General features: G+C 37.5%; 1 protein-coding gene across 1 annotated transcript in view; it reads right to left on the bottom strand.

The window, feature by feature from the left end:
• Window positions 1-23,036, bottom strand: part of LOC128912498 (sodium channel protein type 1 subunit alpha) — a 68,775-nt gene that overhangs the window by 40,289 nt on the left and 5,450 nt on the right. The window contains exons 2-13 of the mRNA XM_054208499.1: window positions 20,930-21,048; window positions 16,061-16,150; window positions 15,156-15,284; window positions 14,356-14,447; window positions 13,161-13,433; window positions 6,635-6,698; window positions 5,844-5,985; window positions 5,482-5,688; window positions 4,687-4,992; window positions 3,570-3,950; window positions 2,261-2,393; window positions 1,208-1,446 (exon numbers count right to left, since the gene is read on the bottom strand). Of these exons, the coding sequence (XP_054064474.1) occupies window positions 1,208-1,446; window positions 2,261-2,393; window positions 3,570-3,950; window positions 4,687-4,992; window positions 5,482-5,688; window positions 5,844-5,985; window positions 6,635-6,698; window positions 13,161-13,433; window positions 14,356-14,447; window positions 15,156-15,284; window positions 16,061-16,150; window positions 20,930-21,048 (2,175 nt within the window). The remainder of the gene's footprint in view (window positions 1-1,207; window positions 1,447-2,260; window positions 2,394-3,569; window positions 3,951-4,686; window positions 4,993-5,481; window positions 5,689-5,843; window positions 5,986-6,634; window positions 6,699-13,160; window positions 13,434-14,355; window positions 14,448-15,155; window positions 15,285-16,060; window positions 16,151-20,929; window positions 21,049-23,036) is intronic.

The following is a 23,036-nucleotide window of genomic DNA, read 5'->3' on the forward strand; positions in this document are numbered from 1 at the left end:
GTTGGCTACAGCATTGGAACCACTGAGGAAGAGTTAGGAATGAATAAACACAGTTTGAAATGCTGACTTAGGTTCCTAACAATCAGGGTGGGGAGCTCATGAAGGCACTTTAAAGTGGAACTACTGGAGCAGGCGAACCCTGAGGGCCTCTATATTGCAGAAGGGATTTATGTCAGGGAGCCTAAGACTGGAAGAGCATAGTGCTTATGGCCAGGTTGTCTCCCACTCTCTTTGTAGTCAGATGTACACCAAGATTTATATGGCATTTTCTTGGTTGGAAAACAAACCTATAAAATGCTAAAATACAAGATTTTATATTTTACTAGGAAACTCAGATTCGGCTTCCCTTATTTTAAGTATATGAAAACCAGCTATGCATATATCTATTAATTCTCCCTTCTAAATCCTGTAGTTATTTACATGATCTGAGATATTTTTTTCCTCATTATAAAGCAAGGATTATTAAAAATCCCATTATAAGAAATCAATTCTTAAAATAAAAGACAAAGTAGGACTGCAGCTGCAGATACTTCTATGTGATCAAACCTGTCAGTTCAAAAGCATCAGAGCTACAAAAAATTAACTCCTGAATTCTTTAATAATTTATCTTTTTGAAGTAAAAGGGAGAAAACATAGCTGACAACATGAGGAGAAGATATCTTACTAATTATCTGATGATAAAAAATATAAAAACTATAAGAGGAAAAAGTATTGCAGAATATTTATCATAGTTTTACATAAAGCATATAAAGAAAACGATCGATACAAGTCTTTTACAGAAGAAAATTCTATAAATGCTTTTAAATGGCTCTTTTAGCTACTGTAAACCTGTGCTCAGGAAACACAGCAATTAAAAACACATTCATAATTTAAAGATTTGTACTGTATTGATTGAAAAAGTATCACTTCGTTTATTTGCATAGCTTCTTTTTCATGCAAGTAATGCATTTCCTGGTTTAGTAGTTAGACAAATCAGCTTCTGCAGGACACTAACACATATATTGATTTTACAGTATCCATAGTTACATGAGCCAGGGTTGGCAGTGAAATTTTAAAAAATGTTCTGATAGAGTCATATCTGGAGACCAATAAATGTCCAATAAATCTACTTTCTAAAGAGTAAAAAAAAGCTCTTAAAACTCCTTCTTTCAGTTATTTTAGACATACTTCCTTCCAAATCATGAACATAAAAACCCAATAGACTTACCAGATTTCCAACTGAAAGTACATTATTGAATTCATCAGTCATTGGATAATGTTCCATAGCCATAAAGAGTGTATTTAAAACAATGCAAATTGTAATAGCCAGGTCAACAAATGGGTCCATTACCACTAAGTTGACGATATGTTTTACTTTTAACCAATGTGGGCTGCAGTCCCAGATCAAGAAAATATTTGCAAATTTATACCAACATGGTGGGCATTTCTGTCTTGATTCTTCAAGTTCTGTGGGAAAAGGAAGTACACACAGGTAACTTTGTGATTGCTGTAACATTCCTCAATCCTATGTGAATTGTACCAGTCAGGTAGTCAGTCTGAACCGGTAGTGATTAACCTCCTGCAAACATGCCCTTTATACTTTTTTACAGGGCTTTTCAAAAGAGTCTTGAAAAATTGTTATCGAGTGTATTTATTTTGTTCAAAGCTTACCTATCAAGCACAACTTCTTTGTATTCCGATCACTATTCTGATCAGTATCAATTTATGCATCTATTTGTATTATGTCTTTTATTGTTCCTTGATTACACTTCAGCCTGTTCCTCCCACTTACTTTTCTATTATGTAAATATTTTTATTTTGAAAATCGTGGTGTTTAGGTAAAAATTTTCAATATAATTTTTGTTCCTAGTTCAAGAAAAAAAAAAGTATCACCTAGAATAGCACTTCTTTAAAGACCCACTGAATAAACATAACTGCTAAAAACACGTATATATTTTAACAATGGATGCTTATATTTGAAAAATGTTCAATGGCTTTTTTGTGTCCAATAATATATTTTAAATTAATATGCATAGGGACCCACTCGGTTATGACCATCAAAAATAACTCTGTAGTACTGTTGACCACATGAGGTAGACGGTGGCAAAGCAATGAGATAGAAATGCTTACTTATGTAATAACCTTAATGAATAAAGAGCTTTGAGCTTACTGTTAAATGTGTTGGTCTGTGGGATGGTATCTGTTAATTAAGCTATTTTAAATCAATTTTTAAGTTATACTCAAATTTTCAGAAGTCCATTGAGAAACGTGCAGCACACACCTTCCACAGTGTTTGTGAGGATGCTAGCGATGCTCATGGCTCTTTCCCTTAAAGCGGGATCTTCAAGGAAGTCCATTGAAACATGGAAAGAGCTTGATATTCTCTTCCTCATTTCTGTTTCTGTAGTGGTGCCCTATACAGAGAACAATAATAGGTGAGACCATGTTAGAGTAATAAGATAAGCAAATACTATATAGAACCCTGTTATTAATGTCTTAGCTTGGATACGTGCTTCGTGCACTTCAATTTTGATCATGTCAGACTTTTATTACTTTTTTCGTATCTTTTAAATATTTTTTAAAAGATACCAGGCAATAGTTATCTACTGTTCAAGACAGAGTTTATTTACTTAACTTTTGCATTTCTTTCCTTCAAGCTATGAAAAATGATTCAAACAAATGGAAAAGGATTGGGTTAAATATATTGTATAAGTTTTTTGCAAACTGTATTTTTTTTCCTTGCTTCTGTTGTCAGAATATTCCGGGGTTTGTAACATAATAGTCTCTTCCCCTAGGCAAACTGTAGCAAGTAAGAAAAGTCTGACTTCCTCATGCTTCCTCATGCTAGTGTTTTTTTAGTAACGTGAGTAGACAACTTTGAACTAAGCAAGAAATTTTTTGAGACGTCTTCTCTTACCTTGTATATGGTAAGAGAATTGCAGCAATATATGCTGCACATATGTTCACACAGGCATTGGTATTTTTGGAAGTATGTATTGAAATGCGATCTTCCAATGAACTATTTGTTATCTACACTACAGAACTGCACCAGCAATGGATGGAAAATATATAGGAATGAGAAATAAATGATAATAAAGAAGTGACAACTTCCTTACATTTTTAACTGGGGCGATAAGAAAGAATGTTATCAAAATTAACTAATAATGCTAATTTTGATAAAGTGGTAATAGCGTCATCATATTGATTGCCATTATGTGATAAGATTTTTGTACACTATTTTCAATCGTACAGTAACTATGGTTTTGCAGACCATAGCCAGACCTTTAGATCAGTAAAAGTAAAGTATAGCACAGTAATACAGTATAGTGCTTTTATGAATGTGTAAGTAAGTTAATATTTTATCACTTAGAAACTGCAAATTGTATTTTTTAGTTATGAGAAATTTGTAAGTAAATGCTTAGGTTGCAAACCTATCTTAGCTGTTTTACTTATTAAAGATTTTACAAGATGCAGAAGCATTCACAGCTTGACCAACCAGGAAGCATTGCCAAGGGTTCCATTCTGTAGAAAACACTGGCTGGTGCAGTAAGAAAAGGCCACGATGCCTAAGCTATTTAAAACTTTCTTACATTGTCATCAGTAGCTGGTTTATCTATTATCACCTCTGGCAGAAGCTGTCCAACAGGCGATGTAGGAACAGATGGTCCACCAACCAAGGAAACCACCCCATTGCAATCCACAGTGCTGTGCATCTTCCCATTCACTGGAAACACTGCCAGCATCCTGGATGACCTACTGGCCTGACTAATGTTACTGTTGCGCCGTTCACCATGTCTGCGCGGCACAAAGAGAGAATCTCTTCTGCTATCATTGTCTTCAAAAGTGCTGTGCTCATCATCAGCAAAGTCATTTTCTGATCCTATATCCTTTGCTCTACCTCTGAAGCTGAAAAGACTTGTTCTGCTGTTACGCCGTGGAGAAAACAGGGAGCCTCGAATGCTCAGCAAAGACTGCAGGCAAAAAAAATTCTGATTATTAGCTGAAACCTTCAAACTTAGCGTTATTAGGATAGCATAGGGTGTTTTTTTTCCTATACGAGAGTAACCATTTTTCCCAGAAGCTAAATGCTGCTGTGAAATTTTTGTATGTATTTAATCATATTTATATTTTGCAGACAGAAATACCACTGTTCATGGATTCTTAAGACAAAACCAATTTTGAGCACCCCTTTCTCCTAATGTCAGTTAGAGTTGCTGAATAGAGTAGTGTACGATACCCATCAAGCAAAAAAGGGAGCATATATATGAACATTCTTTCATGCATGCAGTATCCTCCATGTATTGAACCAACCTCCAAACATCACTGAAGCAGGATGAAAATATGAGGGTATCATAATGGAAAAATAATGTAGCATTTTAATAAGTAAGATAATATATAAATATATAATCATTCTAAAAAACCCCCACGGAATCAATCAGAGAATATTTTAATATGATTTTTAAACAATCCTATTACAAGAATAGTGATATGAGGTTACACTTAAGTCCCTGTGGTGTTTTACAAGACAATCTAGCAGCTACAGCACTTTCTCTCAAGCACCAGCAACAATAATAAAGTTTAATGAAAATCTCAGTGTTCCCTTTCTTTAGGCAGTAGGGTCATATTACAGTACCAGGAAGACTAAAGTAGCTTTGTAATAGCTTAGGAAGCTTTAAATGTATGCTTCTACTAAACTATATGCAATACCTGATGTGGAGAAGAATACTTCTTTTCATATGTCAATCTATTGCCTTCAATAGATAATCGGAAACCTTTCCTTCTGATGCTGTCTTCTGATTCAGACTTGTGAAATTCATCTTCTTCTTTTTCCTCTCCTCCAGACTGTTCTTTCTGTTTTCTTTTTTTCCTTCTGTTTCTCCTCTCTTTCGCACTCTTTGAGCTCAGTTTTGATGCCTCTGAGGAACTTTCTGAGAGCCCTCCTGCTTCTCCCCCAGCGCTGGGCTCCCTTGACTCCGCGGATGCTGTTACTGCTGCTGCTGCCACTGCTGCTGCCTGCCATGATGCAGAATGAATTTGTGTCACTGAGCAAACCATGACATTGTGGGTTTGTTTTTTTTAATTTACTTATCCATAAATTCTAGTCCAAACACCCTGGATCTTAACACTTTCCATAGGATGTCCTCTGCCTATTTTTTTCCTAATTTTTATTACTCAGTTGACTCAAGATATGTGTTGGTCATAGCCTTCTTCCATCTTTCGTGAGTAGTTTTAAATGCAGAAGTCTAACAGACCGTATTAATGACACTAGACTAAGAAAAACATAATGAATAATGTATACTTAGTTTTGAGTATTTCTTCTCGATTATGGCTGGATCGTTTACAGTACAATGTCTTTAGTGCAGAATAGAAAATCTCTGAGCTAGCTCTGTTGTTGAAAGCCCAACAGGGTGTTTTATAACTCCAAATTCAGAAAGCAGAGGGTGAATCTGTCTAGTAAAATGACTTCTTTACACTTCTGCATTACTACACCATAGATTCTACCTGAGCTGCTTCTTGTTGCTTCTTCAGTTGTTCCAGCATCTGTTGAAATTCTGCCTCTTTCTGTTCTGCCTCTTCCATGGTTGCTTGATTCTGTTCTTCATAGGCCATGGCGACCACAGCCAAGATCAAGTTGATCAGGTAGAAAGAGCCCAGAAAAATCACCAGAACAAAAAATATCATGTATGTTTTCCCAGCAGCACGCAGTGTCTGGAAATAAGAATACATTTATAAGCAAGGATAGTTTAACAAAAGTTCTGTTTTTTACGTTGTTAAAATTAAGATAACATAAGAAAATTTACTTTAAGACTCTTGCATTATTGGTACAAACATATTTGGTCTATTTTGCATTAAGTAATTCTCACCAATTGATAAAGATTTTCCCAGAAGTCTTGAGTCATCAAGCGAAATAGTGACAAGAAAGCCCAGCTGAAGGTGTCAAAACTTGTGTAGCCATAATTGGGGTTTCTACCAGCTTTCACACATGTATATCCTTCTGGGCACTGCCTACAAAGACAAACTGGGTGTTACCTTATATAGTTATTTTAATATTATCACCTGGAATGTTCAGGAGAAGATTACGGTTATAAAGTGGATTTTTCTTTAGTTAATCAGACTAGAAATAATAGCAGTTGTGATATTTAATAGAAAATTATTTTAAAGGACACTAGAAAAAATAAGCAGGAAAGGCACATAAAATTAGTGTCAAAAGTTTAATCTAAGCTTCTAAAACATAATATTCCAAATAATTTCTTTAATTATTAATGTTGTAACTTTAATGTCAATGTCTGTGTTTCCTACTGTCTGAGCCTGCTAGTACTCATATGTGCAGCTGGAACTGCAAAATAACACGGGTTTTCCAGCTACTGCCTCTGTTACTTCTCATTCAATATAATACCAAATTACAGATTCATAATACCAATTTAATACCAAATTGCTAATACCAAATTACTGATTCATTCGTGCAAAGACTAAGCTCATCTAACCAATCCACTGAGCTCTGACAAGGAACCCAAATCCTCAGTCCAGTGTAAAATCCTAGTATTTCTTATGTGAAAGAAAGTGGTCACTCAAAATACAACACACACACATTCCCCCTAAAGAATGTGGATCTAATTTGTACACGGTGCAATAATTCAATGAAATTTGGTCTTACCCAGCATCAGAACTATTTCCGCAAAGCAGAGCATCGCTTTGCCCTTCCAGAAAATAAAAATGACCTGTTTAGAAAAGAAATTTTTAAAAAGTTATAAAATTCTGAATATGAAAGTTTTCTTACAGGTCTATGAAATAAATAGTCCCCCTCTAAAAGTGTTAAGTTGATTTCAGATACAATTTTACACAAGAAGTATTATTTTTTCAGCATGACCATAACTTTAGAGTAAATGACAATATGAATTGTAGCAAGTGCTATCACTCACAGCACTTACTGTTAAAATCCCAAAATGTACGAAAAATCCTGTCAAATGCTGCTGGATGTAGATGAAACGTACAATTCTCCCTTCAGTCTGATCACTGACCTAAATCACACTTCATGAAATTATATTCTACAGTTATTTATTATAATAAATAAATTGTATCTGAAAAAAATATACTGGTAATTTATCTCAAACTTTCTGATCAGTATTGCCAAGGGTTCCAGTTTGTCACTTACAAACACTTGTGATAGTTATCTAATATGTGAGCTCTGCAAAAAACCACCCAGCTGCCAACAGGTCTAACTGTTACGGGTTCATGCACACTGCAGTTAGCTCTCTGACTGGTATGAAAGCCCTGGTATATATCTAAATTTAACTTGGACAGAGTTACTGCGACAGTCACCAACTTGTGTAGGTAGGATTTTAGAAGTATATGATGAAATTATCGATCACCTTAGGAAAGAAAAATTGGGTAAGTTCCAACAACTTGCCCTGTAGATAACCATCCAATAACCTGTACACTAATCTTGTATTTAAAGGAAATTTTAGATGGTTTAAACACCAAAGACACTGACCTGTCTATTCTTAGAAGAATAAAGAGATGTTTATATAACATATAACAATATACACAAAAAGTTGTACTTATTAAGATTCACTTTGACTGTATCCTTGAGAAGTACTTTCTTTTTCCCCTCAAGGCAGATGCCTACAGTTGCTAAGCTCTTGATTTTGGAAGAATTATCATAGGAGGAGCTTCCTCCTGTAGTAAGGATCTGGCATTTGGTCACAGGCTTAAGCTTGCAATTTACACAGCATAACCCAGTATCCCATTTCCGATGGAGACCAAAGGCATTGCCTCAGGATTTCTGTAAGGACAGGGCAGGGACATGGTGATACTCCCTCGAGCACCCCCCCAGCTTCCAATACTTCTGAAGTACAGCAACTTCAGAATTAAGGTGGTACCTTTTTTGCTTTCTGAGAAGATGTAAACCCCCCACTGGGTTTCTTTTCCATTGAACTGGCCTTTTAGATTCCCTTAAAATGATTTAATTTGAAATGCTACCAGCACAGATGAGTTTAAACTTGACTGTGGCTGTGCTGCACAGGCAGCGTTACTACATAAGCTAATGAATTCCGAATCTGAGGAGATGTCAAAAGCTGTTGGCTCTGCACATTGATTTGCTGCAGAAGGGTCACAGTACCCTGGCCAGCTGCCTCTCTCCATCCTGTCAGCAAAATTCACTATTTGGAAAAGTTATGTTTTAAGCCGTATGTAGATCTTGTTCTGACACTCTGTGAAGAACTCAATTTCAGTGTCTAATGATACACCTGCATCTTACAATCACAGAATCGCTTTGGTTACAAGAGACCTTTAAGATCATCAAGTCCAACTGTTAACGGAGCACCGCCAAGTTACAACTAAGTCGCGTCCCTCAGCACCACACCTACACCTCTTTAAAAGACCTCCAGGGATGGTCACTCATAGCCACTTCCCTGGGCAGCCTGTTCCAATGCTTGACAACCCTTTCAGTGAAGAAATTTTTCCCTCTATCCAGTCTAAACCTCCCCTGGTACAACTGGAGGCCATTTCCTCTTGTTGTATCACTTGTAACTTAGGAAGAAAGACCAACACCCACCTCACTACAACCTCCTTTCAGGTAGTTGTAGAGAGCGATAAGGTCTCCCCTCAGCCTCCTTTTCTTCAGACTAAACAGTCCCAGTTCCCTCAGCCGCTCCTCATAACACTTGTGCTCTAGACTCTTCACCAGCTTCATTGCCCTTCTCTGGACACACTCCAGCATCTCAATGTCTTTCCTGTAGGGAGGGGCCCAAAACTGAACACAGTACTCGAGGTGTGGCCTAACCAAGTGCCAAGTACAGGGGGACAATCACTTCCCTAGCCCTGCTGGCCACGCTATTTCTGATACAAGCCAGGATGCTATTGGCCCCCTTGGCCACACTGCTGGCTTATATTCAGCCAGCTATCGACCAGCACCCCCCAGGTCCTTTTCCACCAGGCAGCTTTCCAGCCATCCTTCCTCAAGCCGGTAGCGCTGCACGGCGTTGTTGTGACCCAAGTGCAGGACACGGCACTTGGCCTTATTGAACCTCGTACCATTGGCCTTGGCCCATTGATCCAGCCTGTCCAGGTCCCTCCGTAGAGCCTTCCTACCCTCAAGCAGATCGACACTCCTGCCCAACTTGGCATCATCTGCAAACTTCTATATACTGTGCAAGTGCACAACCCTATGAGCAGCTGCTGTCATTCTGGGCTGGTATGCATTGCAGAACTGCACTGTGCTGAAACACAGCTGCAAATAGTAAAGGTAGCTGACATGACGCTGACCACAGCTGACCCTTATGAGGCAAATCTTATTCTGGATTGTGTCAGCTAATCATGATTAAAACACGCTGGAACATAACAGCTGGTTGGGAAGAATGCAAACCTGACTTGATATGGTTTACATGGAGCAGTCAGTCCTGATCAGTACTGCATCATCTGAGCTGAACTGCTAAAATAGGGTTTGTATTCAAGTTCTGTTATTCAGACAAGACGTGCCCTGTAAGCATGCTGTACTTGCCAGCTCCACAGGAAATAACAGCCACCCAGGCTATCTCCAAGTGCATGGTTACAACCATGACAAATGCTCAAAACACTGTCACAATAGGAAAATTTTTATAACAACACGAGCTGAGCGGTATAAGCATGTGTCCCCTAACTAGATGCAAAACTCTGAATTGTATTTTACCAAAGTAATGTGTCGGTTCCCTCACTGCATCAAAGGCGTATGTTTGGCTCCCCTTTATTTGATTGGGAAATGGGAAAAAATCCCTGGTGGATGAGTAGTTTACTTCAAGAGAATTCCCAATTTACCCAAACAATTACAGTTGTTTGGGTAAACCTAGGGTAATGACTGAGAATAATTGTTATTCCACAAAATAGATTGTGAGATGGTATTAACCAGAAAAAAATTGCTTATGGAAAGCTTGCCAAGATAAACTTAAACTTATCTAGCATTAAGTTTATCAGATTTGCTATCTTGGAAAAAGAAAAATGAAAAAAAAAGACCACTTGAGTCACTAACGCCAGGAGTGCTTACATAAAGTCTCTAAATTGTATTTCCAAAAATGAGCTCAGTGGCAAAATTAGGGCTTACATGCCTTCTTTGCATAGTATACATGACTACCGGCATAAAAACTTTTATAATTCCTACAAAAGACAGTGCTATTGCACTGCTCTGAGCTCCAGGTAAGTCCCTTCTTACTGCCCTGTGACACAGCTGATTTGAGAACCAGTTCTGTATCCTGTCTGCCCACCTGCAAAAATGGAGCAGGAAGCTGAGACAAGATAATTTTTCTCTTTGAAAATGCTAGTAAGCAAGGACAAGCTTATTAACTTCATAATAAGCTCATAATTTAATTATAAATTTCATAATATACATGAAATCCTGTGTAAATACACTAAAGGTTCAAGTAGCCATTCAATAAAGTACTTTCTGCCACTAATTGAATTCACTTTGTTTTTTAGGGGGCTTCAGGTCTTCTTTAAATCAAATTAAATCAGAGCTTGAGTTTATAGATTCTTTGTTAAAAAAAGCTGAAAATTAAGTTTGACTTTGAAGTCTAGGTCTTGATTAGGAGACCCTGGGGCATGGGATCTCCATGAATTCACATGTTCAAGTAAAGTGAACTTCACAAAAAGATTGCATTTTCATTTAAGAAATTCAGATGGAAATCCATCATAGTCAATGATCAGCTGTGTGATCACAGTTAGAAGCTGTCTGTCTTCTATTTGAAATCCGTCTGGCTTTGACTTGCAGCTATTGAACCTTTTATATCTTTTCCTCCTAGATCAAAGATATGTCTATGATGAAATTTCTGTTCCCCGTGAGGTTTTTTGCAACTGTGATCAAATCACCCCTTAAACCTTCTCTTTGATATGCTAAGTAGGTTGAGCTGCTGGTCTATCTTGGTATAAAGCATGTTTTCCAACCCTTTAATCATTCTGCTCTTTTCTGAACATCCTCCAATTTTTCAACATTCTGTCTAAATCGAACTTTATATAGTATTCCGGTAGCAACTGCAGTAGTGCTAAATACAGGGGTAATACTGCCTTCCTGGTCAATAATTTATTTATGCGAACAGGATACTATTTAGCTTTTTGGCTGCAGAGTTCTAGCCTTCATTTGTCGGTCCTGGCTGCTCCACAGTGCTTTAGGTGCCTTAGCCTCTCTATTGCTAACAGCTTTCCAATTGCATTTCTATATCCTGCCTCTCAGTTGCAACACTGCAACCTTTCACGTAAGCTGCTGGGCAGTGTTTTCTAAAGCCTCCATGGCACTATTTTTCCTTTGTTCTCATGCCGTTTTTCATGTTGCTGTTATTCTCATGACGTTACACCTGCAAACACATTATTGTTGCAGCAGGTATCATGGGAAGCAATGGTCTGTAGTGTGAGATTCACCCCTCTTTCTCCCCCTTTTTCCTGTTCCTTGCTTGTAGCTTTTGGTTTATATTAGGTGACCTAATAACATGCATGTACAAGTTTAAAAACCAACCAGACATGCAGCACCCTCCCTGATTCAAAGTGTGTTCCAATTAGTGCTAATAGCACTGTAAGCAGGAACAACCTGTAGGGAGTTAGAAAAGATGCTAATGAAAAACACACGGTTGCTATGGGAAAAGTATTATGGAGTGATCACTGCTGCACCGGAAACGATACCCAGGGGAGGAGACTCACCTCGGGAACCCCACCACTTCTCTTCGCAGTTGCTTACTGTAGTCAGTTTTCCCCTTCCCTTTTCTTCCTCTCTCTCCCTTTCTGTTCTTATTTTTCTCCAAAAGTAACTTTCACTGTTAGAGATCATTTGTGCCATTAGCTACAGTCTTTATGCACGTGAACCTGTCACAACATGAACTGTGCAGCATTGATTTTTAGTATTAGGGATCTTAGATTTGTAACCTCACGTTCAGCTGTACTGAAATGCATTTCTTTCTACCTGTTCTCAGTTTGCCAGACTGGTCTATGTCAGCAAAAGTGGTTGGAAAATCATACTTTGGGAAATTATTGAAATGGAAAGATGCATCAGAAAACTTCTGAAGAGGTTTGTCTGAGATTGCTGCTATTCAAGGTTTTAATAATATAGATGATGGAAGAATGCTTATCAGATTTGCAAATTATACTGCTGATAAGGATGGTGGTGAGTTTGAGGAAACAATTACACTTTAAAAGATCCAGGACAGTTGGAGAGAGGGGCTGAAAAAATAGGGTGCTGTTCAGGCTCAAACAGAGAACTGTGCAAATACAAAGTGGGAACTTGATGAGGTAGAAGTCTGTAGAAGATTAAGAGGCAGGTAGACCACAAGCTGAACAGGATTTAACGATGTTACAATTGTAAACAATGGCAAGTCCTAGCCTAGGATATATAAACCAGCAGTATAAGTTACTATGCTACCAGATAATCCTTCTTTTCCACTTAGTGCTCCTCATGTGGAGGAGAAATGCCTAGATGTCAGTACTGCACTTTAAGAAGGATGTTTATGAACAGGAAAGGATCCAGATGAGAGATCAAGATCTAGAAAATAAATTGTAGGAGAAAAACGTTAATGATCTGGGTTCCTTAGCATACAAAAAGAAGACTGAAAGAGGAGAGAACAGGACATGGTGACATAAGAATTGGTACTAAATACCTCAGACACAGTGATTAATTATAGGGAATAATTTGGTTTTGATGCCTGTGAAGTTGATAAGAAAAATTAGCTTAAATTGCTAAAATTTGTTAGACTTTAAAAAAAAAAACCCTTTCTAATAATGAGGATAGTGAAGCACAAGAATTGACAAATGAAGAAAATACTGAGGACTCCATCACTGGAGTCCTCACTGAATGTCACAAGTCTCTGACATCTGTTGGAAATAACATAGCAGCCTGGTGCTGATCTTCTTTGGAGTACGGGAATGGAAAATGTTTAAGACTATTAAGTAACTTTAAGAACTTAAGTAACTTTAAGAACTCCTTTGGACCACTTTCTGTCTCAAGGGAGACGTGGATTTAGCAGAGGGAGCTGAGAAAAAGAGCAGTATCAAGTAGAGAGACCGTGTTCCTTGTTCCCTCTGCCATGCTGGCCTGCGGAGCTGATCTATGAGAGAGAGAAAAACTTCTCCTGCTCCATCTTAACTAAATGCATCATGCCTTCCCCTCCTTATTTCTAAGAACTGGGTCAGCCACAAATCACTTCAATAAGAATTATGCTGACAATACTTACTTTCATCTTCAATGTACCCCTTCCAGTCAAATGGAGTCACTGTTGAATTAACCAATGTACCATTTTCACCTATGGTGCTGTTTAGCTGGGAAGTGATATTTGTTTCCAGAGTAAAATTTTCTGGAGGCCACTGCAGGCATTTATTCCTCAAGTTGCCCATGAACAGCTGCAGCCCTATTAGTGCAAATACACTCAGACAAAACACAGTCAGGATCATAACGTCCGAGAGCTTCTTCACGGACTGAATTAGGGCTCCCACGATAGTCTTCAAGCCTGAAAATGCAAAGGAATTTTTATTTTGATGTTCAAAACTTTTTTTAAAGCATAAAAAAAATGACAGTGTCTCCCAGTAAAGTTATAGATTCCATGCAGAAGCCCAAATAAATGATTGTAATGTCTGTGAAATAACATTTCTGTGAAGAGCTTTTTCACTTGTGAAAATGAATAAATAGCTGAAATTTATGTTCATTTGAAACCGTGGATGGAATGAGTTGCATATATTTCAAAACACTTGTTTTAATGCTAAAACAAGTGACTTTTTTTACTCATGCTATACATGAATCTCACATAAAAGTCTTCTTTCTTTTTATTTGTCAATACCTCTTGCCCCAAACCTTTGCTACTATCAGTTTTATAACATACTAGATTTAGAAGACAGTAGTAAAAAGCCTGTTCCAACAATAAATAGGATTAGAATTTAATGCTATAAAACTGGAGATGGTTTGGAAAATCGTAGAATTTTAAGATAATAAATCCCCCATGCAATGCCCATGCTATTCTTTATTATCTTATTCCTTCATCTTCTTACTAAGTCAACATTTTGAACAGTTCATTTTTTAGACACAAATATTCACAACAAATACCACATAACATCATGTAGGTAAGATACACATGGGTAAGAAAACTTCAGGGTCACTGATATTCGTTGAATGTGGAGAAGAAAGCTTGACATCATACGATGCAAACCACACACGCTGTGTACTGCAATGTCTCATGCAAGAATCTGTTAAACTCAAAGGCTGATTTAAAAAGAAAAAAGCTCATGTTAAAAAGCAATGAATCAGAGATTTCAGTGAATTCTAATATCTTCCGATTCCTGCTTTTTTTTGTGAAAAGAAATAAGACTTATGTTTAAAAAATATTAATTCTGTTTCAGTGAATTAAAGTCAGCCTCAGTGTTTAACCTAGCTCTCACCTGGAATGACTGATATTGTTTTCAAAGCTCGGAGAACTCTGAATGTTCTCAACGCTGAGACATTGCCCAGGTCCACAAACTCTGTCACATATCTGTAATAGGGGAGTTCACACACAAACACAATGACAGGATAAAAAGGAACAGTTGGGAGGTACAAGGGGCCTAACACCTTACACCAGTTACTTCTTACCTGGGATTACAGAAATAGTTTTCAAAGCTCTCAATACTCTGAAAGTTCGAAGAGCTGAAACATTGCCTAGGTTTACAAATTCTGTTACATACCTGTAGGATTAAATCACAGTTATTCAGAATTTAGGCAAAGTTTATGCTACTTACTTGGGTCTTTCATCAAGACCGCTTTGGCGTTTTTAGCAAAAAATTAAATAGCAACAGTCAGAGGTTTACCTTTCACTGCAGTTTGCCTTGCATTAATATGCTTTCAGAGCCTTCAGTTAAATTAAATGTCTCTGAAGTGAATCGCAGTGATTTAATTTTGAAAGCCTAAAGTTTATCTAGACTAGATTGGTAAGATTGGAGAATGAAGTCAAAGGGATGCTCCTTTTCTGCTCAGAGAAAAAAATGCAGGACATGAAATTAGCCTCTCTAATACTAGCTGTACTAATGGCTTCTGCAGTAATTATGTTTACATTAAAATATGCATATTAGAATGTGAAAATTTTTTTAGACAAAAGTAAATCCATACAAGAATTTCCATTTAACAAAATTGATATGTATTGATACTAATTTCATGCCCTTTTTGTCCTTCACTTTCAAAGAAAAAGCAAAAAACAAAAACTTACGCAAAGGTAATGACAGTGAAATCAAGCCAGTTCCATGGATCTCGAAGAAAAGTAAAATCTTCTAAGCAAAAGCCTCTTGCAATGATTTTTATGAGTGACTCAAATGTGTAAATTCCAGTGAACGTATACCTGGAAAATATAGGAAAATTTAATCAAAAAATGTAGCAACATTTTACATTGGTATTCCAATAGAAACCTGATGATTAAATGAAAGAATTTTTTATTTCAAAACTGGAAAAGAAATACAGTAAATAAGCAATTTTCTCTAAAATGCATTATATTCATCATATATACTTGTATATTTATATGCATTAGTTGTGACATGCTGTTGAAGTACATACTTGTATATAAATCAAAATAAATAAATCCATCAAATAAATGACATATATTAAAAATTTATTGTTGACACTTCAAAAGTGTGCAACACTAGATCCGCTACTGTTAACCAAGAAAGTTGTAAGCATAAGTTACTGAATACTGTCTGTTTCACTAACTTCTAGTATTAACTCCAAAAAGGGAAGAACGGAAGCATGCACTAAATTCTCACTTTAGGAATACTTTTGCTGTCCTTAACTGACGTGTACCAATAGATGGCCATGGTTCTGCTGTTAATGCAGTGGCATAAAGGAGGGGTAAAAACATTGAGTAGATGCTAAACCCTGAAGATGAGAGAAAACTAGTGGAATCTCAGTAGACTACTACGTGTAAACAACTTTCATTTTTCCTACACGATCGTTCTACTGGAAAGAGATTTAAATAATTATTCAGCATTTCTACATATTTCAGAGAGAAAACAGTAGTAGTGTCTCATGATAGTTCCGGCCAGCACATATGGCTGCAGTTACTAGCGTGCTGACCCCTAGGAGAACAGTCAAAGATATCTTTAAATAATGTATGCAACTTACTCTACATTCTTTGTCCAGTCGGGAGGGTTACTCATGGTCATAAATACACAGTTGGTCAAAATAGTGCACATGATAAGCATGCTGAATAATGTAGATATAGTTAAGGAAAACACAACAGTAATTCATACAATACCACATCAGCCATATATCTTAAGTACATTAAAATATTGCCACTTACACAAATCTTTTAGACTTTGGTAAACATCACATATATTTTGCTTAACCTGGTAGTTTTCTATTTAGCACATTAAACTTTAATAGTAGTCTTGATTTGCTGATGTTCTGATGTTGATTTGTTGATGTCCTCACGTTTTGTTTTCAGCTTGTACTGAAAGGCTCTCACATGCCTGGAAGTAACGTGTGCTGAGTAACAGCCCAAACCGAAATAACTCGCAGAAGAATACTGTTTTAAGTACCTGACATGACTGAATAAGTGTTAATCTTTCACTTCTATAGTTTTGGTACTAAACTCAACATCTGGCATATGCAAGGTAAAAAAAAAATTATCCTATTTATCATGAGTCAGAGTTGTAGAGAAAGCACACACCATCCCAGCACCCAGCACAGCCAGTCTGTCAAAAACACAGAAAAAACCACATAATACTGTTTTTAATTGCTGAAGTGACTGCATTCCATGTTTCCCTATCACTCTCTTAGCAGTACATGCTTCAGTTAGTGAAACAGAAATCCATAGAGAGCTTAAAGGGCTCCCTCAAAACACGTTAGCAGCAAAAGAAGCATCTCTTGTTCTACCAACGCCGTAACTTGAAAATGGTTCAACAGTACCTTGTGGTCAATTGCTTGAAAAGCACGGAAAACTGGTGAAGATTAGAATGAAAATTAATTTTTATTTAGAGTTCCAGTAAAGAATAATTAGGTATTCTGGGACTATGAATCCCAGACTAACAGCTCAAAGAGGCTTGCGATAGGGCAGTGGGACAGTCCACCGGGGCTTCATTACACCCAATGCGATGTTCTTGGTTTACAAGATCACTGGCTCTGCAAACAGTGCGGCCCTTCCCTTTTCATGGCAATAAAGTAAATTCAGTTATTTAAACATCTGGAAATACTGAAGTAACCAAACTAGACCCAAACCTGCCTCAATATGGCCACATGATGGCAGCAAAAAATAAGAACCTCTACATGTTTATGCTAAATGGTTAACTCTCCTCACATTTTTCCTCTAGTCATCTTTCTAGATGACGTGTTCCTTAAAAATAGTTGCATCAACATAACTGGCAAAGAAGGTACCTTAAAGTGAAGAAGGCCATTTACAGATAAAATTGTATATAGAAGCACAGGATTTTTTTTTTTTTTTTAAATCAAGTATAAAGCATTTTGTTGTTTGGAATATATTTTTATGCCACGGACAAAAAAAACCCAAAATACCCAACCATTCACTCTAGGTGAAGGAGGAATAAGTAACATCTCAGCCTAAACTTTGCAGAAAATTGGTGTAAACATGAAGATCAACGCTTACAGCTGCTGAACAATTAAAATTTGAGCACATCTTTTCGTTCAAATCACAGGGGAGGATTTAGCCGCCTGATTCCCATAGATAGGTCCGTGACCTTTGTCTAAATGCCTGACCAAGCAATGAATATTGTGATATGTTTCGTTAAGTTACTTAACTCACTTTGACTATCACGTTGTCATACAAGCGCTGTACAGTTAAAATTGTTGTTCAGTGGCTTAGAATAAATTATTAGAATGCCTTACAATGCTTGTCCTCACAGTCCACAGACAGGTCTAAAGAATCTGACTTAATATCATTGGGAAATTACTCTAAATAAAGAGAATCCATTTTGGTAGTTGAAAAACTTGCAGATGCCTGGCTGCAGCTTCAGTAGTCTCCTAAAACAGTTAAAGTGGAATGTCCTCTTAGGAGAGCTGAGGTTTTATCCCCATGCAGTGTGTTATGTGTTTACACCTGGGTATCCTTCATAACAAAGGCCACAGGTAGATCCTTGCACATTGCTCACTCTGTACATAACTCGCCACATCTGTGAGCTACATAGCCAAAGTGCTGTTCACTCTCAAAGGGAGCAGATGCTCAATAAGGGCTAACATACTTTGAAATCTAAACCCTGGCCATGCTTTCCCTTATAGGAATCTCAAACATAACTGACACAGTCAATGTCCGTGCCTCTCTTGCTTCTTCTCCCACATTTTGAGTGTTTGATTTACAACCTCAATGTTCCCTTGTTCTATAATTTATGTTTTACAATATTTTTGTTCTATAATTTTATGTTCCATAATAATTCAACTATACACATAGGTAAACTATTCTGATATGTGATGACTTCTTAATGGAAATTTACTCTTTTCTATGCTCTTCCTATATAGGCAAGCAGTAGGGTTAGATGCACTATACAGCCTCAAGCTACTCAATTACTGAAGCAGCTGAAGTCTCTTATTGCCTGTGTGGACTTGGTGGAAGATGAGGATTGGAAAAAATAAAAAATGTTGCCAATTGGTTTCACAGATACCTGCTGGCAGTCAGGCCACACTGAGTAACTCCTTGCACTCTGCAGCTCCAGCCACTGCCATCTCCCTTTTTTTGTCTGCTCAACCCGCCACCTATTCTTACATTTTCATCCTTTCCTATTAATTTCCAAAGTCTGGCCATTTCCCGTCATTCTTGTGTTGCCCCCTCAGTTCCACACTCTACCTTAACTCGAGTCAGGCAGGCAAAAGGGAAAAAAACAAAAGCAGAATACCAGGAGGTGAGTCAGCAGAGCATGCGAGAGGGAAGTTCATGCTGTTACCAGTTCCTGTGTCCGGTATTACATTACGCACCATCAGTGAGAAAGAATAATTGCAGGGAAAGTCTCTGAGCACTGGAAAGAGACACGCTGTTTCTTTGCAGGGGGAGCATTATCTGACCACATGTTTGGGCAGACGTGATGAGAGCACCTTATACAGAAGTTCAGAGAATTTGGAGGACGAACAGATAAAGGTTTTCCAACCACTGTGCCAATTGCATTGTGCTCAATGCACAACTTTCACACTAGAAGTGAAAGGCACTGTTCTCTTAGAAAGGTCAAAATGCCAAACATGCACCTCAAAACATGAGGGCAGTAAAGCTAATCAATAAAAGTCAGAATATTATTAAAAATACAAAGCAACTTTACCCCCTAATCGTTTCCTTATAGGTGGCTAACGTTGTATAAGCAGCTGAAATCTAAATTGCATTACGGAACATATTATGTGGTTCTTAGTTAAACACATTCATATTTGCAGTGTTTTTATTTTACTGAATAAAAGCAAAAAGGAAAAAAAGAACGTATCCAGCTGTTCTTATGTTTAAGATAAAAAACCGAAAGAACCCTACATCTATTTCTAAGATAAAAATAGGCCATTCCATAGTTGGCTGCTCGGAAAAGAAATCAGTCCATATACTGAAAGGAAACCTCCTCCTATAATAGAGCTAAATTGCATGATCACACAATCATTTAATAGACAGAAGGAAAAATATTGGAATTGCATATTGTTTAATAGAATTGCTTTTGTTCTGACTGCCATCAAGACCAGCTGGATACGTTTGAACACAATTAGGAGGAACTTAAAACCAAACCCAAACTCAGTTATCAGTACCCCAGTAAAACACATTACCCACAACTCGCAGAGATGAATAGTTGGAAGGTATTATAAATCAGAGTCTCTAACTTGAATGGATGAGCATTCATTAGAGGCTCCAATCTGAGAGTATTTGTCTATGTTTTCTCACCGTCACCACCACTGTGTCTATAGATCTCTGTCAGGTCCCTTATCTACTGTCCCCAAATGCTTCCTGACTCCTCTCCACACACCTTCCTCCGCTTCTCTCACCACTTTAACTTCCATGAATCTCAGAGGAAAAGGTCTTCTGAGTTATCAGCAATCAGCCTTGTTTCTTCCTTTTTCCAAAGACGTAGAAGTTTCTGCCAGCAGTCTCTAATAATAAACCTTCTGCCTTTGACTAACCGTTCAATGTTAAATGTCTTACTGTCACACTGAAGTTTTCATTGGGTGACTACTTTTCCCAGTCCTGGGGTTTTGCAAGAAAAGTGAACCAAAAACCTCGCCCGCTAGAAATTCCCAACAACCAGTTATGGACATCGGGCACCAATCCCACACGCCAGTCTAAAACTTTACCTTGTGCACCATCCCATCAGTTATGGTCCCCCAATCTGTCCACCATCTGCACATACAGATGCTTTGCAAACTGCCTGCGGGACTGCTGCCTAAGCTTTCTGGCAATGTATTAAATTTGGCAGAGGCTTATGGTGCAACGGGGCAGGTTTGGGAATGTGAGATTCAGCGTGCATGAACCAGGCTTCCAGGCACATTGCTGCAACAGACTATAAGGCTGGTCTTGAGGGTGGCCTCAGGAGGATCCCTGAAAGGAAATACAAACGTACCCCTGAGTTAGCTGCTCCCAAGCAGCTGCATATCTGCCTAATGGCTTGCAAAACAGAGAGCTCTTCTGGAATTTGTGAGCACAAACTGCATATTTTTTTTTAAGATGTAATTATTTTACGACCAGGCTTCATAGTGCAAAAAATAATCTGGGATGCAAAAAATTTCAATGTTAAAATAAATCTGAATAAACTTTTCTGAAAAACTGATCAAGATGGAGTCATAAATCCATCTGCAGATTTGTACAGCAGAAGTATTGAGATTCAAGACAATAGCTAAAATTTATCTATAAGATATATAAATATTTTCTAGTATTTTTAAAACCTTACCTTATGTCTTCCACTGTAAAATAAAAATAAAATTATCAGCCTTTATGAAATGAAAACCTTTATTTACAGTGAAATAGAAAGTTATGAGTTTTCTTAATTTCAGTGTGTAACGTTTTGAACCACCATTGAAAAAGGATATGAATGTACCAAAATTTTAATAGCTATTTTTCTAAGAGGATTGAAGGGAGTTAAAATGTACAGGGCAGAGGTGGCACTGAATCGGAAGATTGCCTTCCCTTTATTCAATACTATAAAGGTCTGAAAAAGAGAAAGAAAAGACATTTTATAAGTGTGTATTCACTGTCGATGCTCATTTTAAAATTATTCCTAGTGAACAATCACCAAAATTGTAACTTTTTGAATAGCTAATACACAAAACCCACAACTGATTTTTTAAATAAAACTTATTTCCAGTACTTACCTGATGTGCCCGACATAAGAAAATATAATTGTAAATACGGAACATTCAATGCATTAATGTTTTTATAATACTTCTTCATTAAAAAACCTCAATAGAGTAATATGATACATTTACATGATGTGTTTCTTGTAAAAAAGGTGCAGAAATTATTAACTATAATTATAATTTTATTTATACTTTCCCATAGAAAACTCTCTCTCTCTTCCTGTTTGGAATACCATAAGCAGTGAAACTTTACCTGTGGATGTTAATTATGTGTTAGTAAGAGAAATCCTTACAGAAACTGATTTCATAGCCTACCCATTTGTTAATTTTTTTTTTATTGTAGTCTGTTTCTTTGTCTTTCTGCTAAGGAGAGAGGGAATAGCAATAACACATATAGCCATGATTAGGTAGATCTCTGAGGACTGTGGGCATCTGAATACACCTTACCAGAGGAGAGCAAGAGATACATCCCAGATGACCTCGGTGCACAATTGTGGTTTGCAGGTGTGAAACTTTCACAGAACATACAAGACTTGTTAAATTTAAATTTTAACAGCTAAAGAGCCTATCAAATTTAGAGAAACTTAAAGGTATGCAAGCCTTACTTCAGAGAACTGTAGAAGACTCTGTAGGCTGAAAGCTTGTCTATTTTTCTCAAATAAATCCATGAGACAAATATAAATGGCACGAGAGCAAACCTGACAAACATTTCTTTGCTTCTACTGTAGGCCATCATGGCTGCAATAGCATTAAACTACAGCACAGCAAATGTGGACCGTTAGGTTTCTTTGTGTCACTAAGGTGGTCTTCAACTGCAAGATCAATCGGGAAAGAATGAAAAACACTGCAGAAGGAAGGCTCACTAACTCAGAAGAAAGCTGCATGCAGTGGAAGGGATGATGCAAGGATTTTAGCCTAAATTCAAACTGAATTAAAGGTATTGAAGAACTTGCCCAACAGAAATATCCGAAATTGCTTGTTTTGCTTTGGTCAGAGTTACATAGTTTGTAAATAAGCTATGATAAAGCCTCCTTGTTTTTCATTATGTTGCTGACCAAGTGAGCTGTAAACTAGAATGCCAGTGAAAGGGTGGGAAAGGGTATGCTGGTCTCTTCTGGTGTCCTTGACATTGAGCATCGCTTCAAGACTGTAAGCAAATGGACTACAAGGCTATTTCTGGCAAGGCTGGCAGACAGAGAAAATATGCCGAGGAGGTTCAAGAAGGATGATTTTTCAGTGTGTTTAGATTTGGGAAGCTTATTATGTATAGATCATGGAGTACAGACACAAATCTCTAGGAGCACCCAGGAGGTGGAGAGAGACATGGAGATGAGGGTTTCCACCAGTCTGTGACAGATACCAAGTACTGAAGGCAGAAGAGAAGCAGGGATTAAGCCCTGAGGAAAAGCTGTCCCAGTGCCATCTCACTTGCTGGATTCTCCCCTGAGTTATCTCTCCATCATAGTTCTGCATGGCACAGCTTATACAGACCAAACCCCTTAAGAGTAAGGAACATTAATAGTGAGACTTTATATTGTCTTGAGTACAAACTCAAGATGTGTAGGCATGGTATAAGATGTGTATTTGATTTCCCCACTTCTGCACAGAAATGGAAAAACTGTATGAAACTAGGGACAGCGGGATAAAGCTGGAGCTAATGTTTCCAAATTACACTTCCAGTTATGGATTACAGATAACAACAACCTTCAAAGCGTATCTGCAGATGACCTGACCTTAAATGAGGCTTTCATTTTAACTACTGAAGCAAACAAGCAGATGAATGATTTTTTGGCACAATGTGATAAAGCCTCACACCCCAAGGGGGAAGGTGAGTTTCCCC

Source organism: Rissa tridactyla, chromosome 7 (genome assembly GCF_028500815.1).
Source record: "Rissa tridactyla isolate bRisTri1 chromosome 7, bRisTri1.patW.cur.20221130, whole genome shotgun sequence".
In the NCBI taxonomy this organism is placed as follows: domain Eukaryota; kingdom Metazoa; phylum Chordata; class Aves; order Charadriiformes; family Laridae; genus Rissa; species Rissa tridactyla.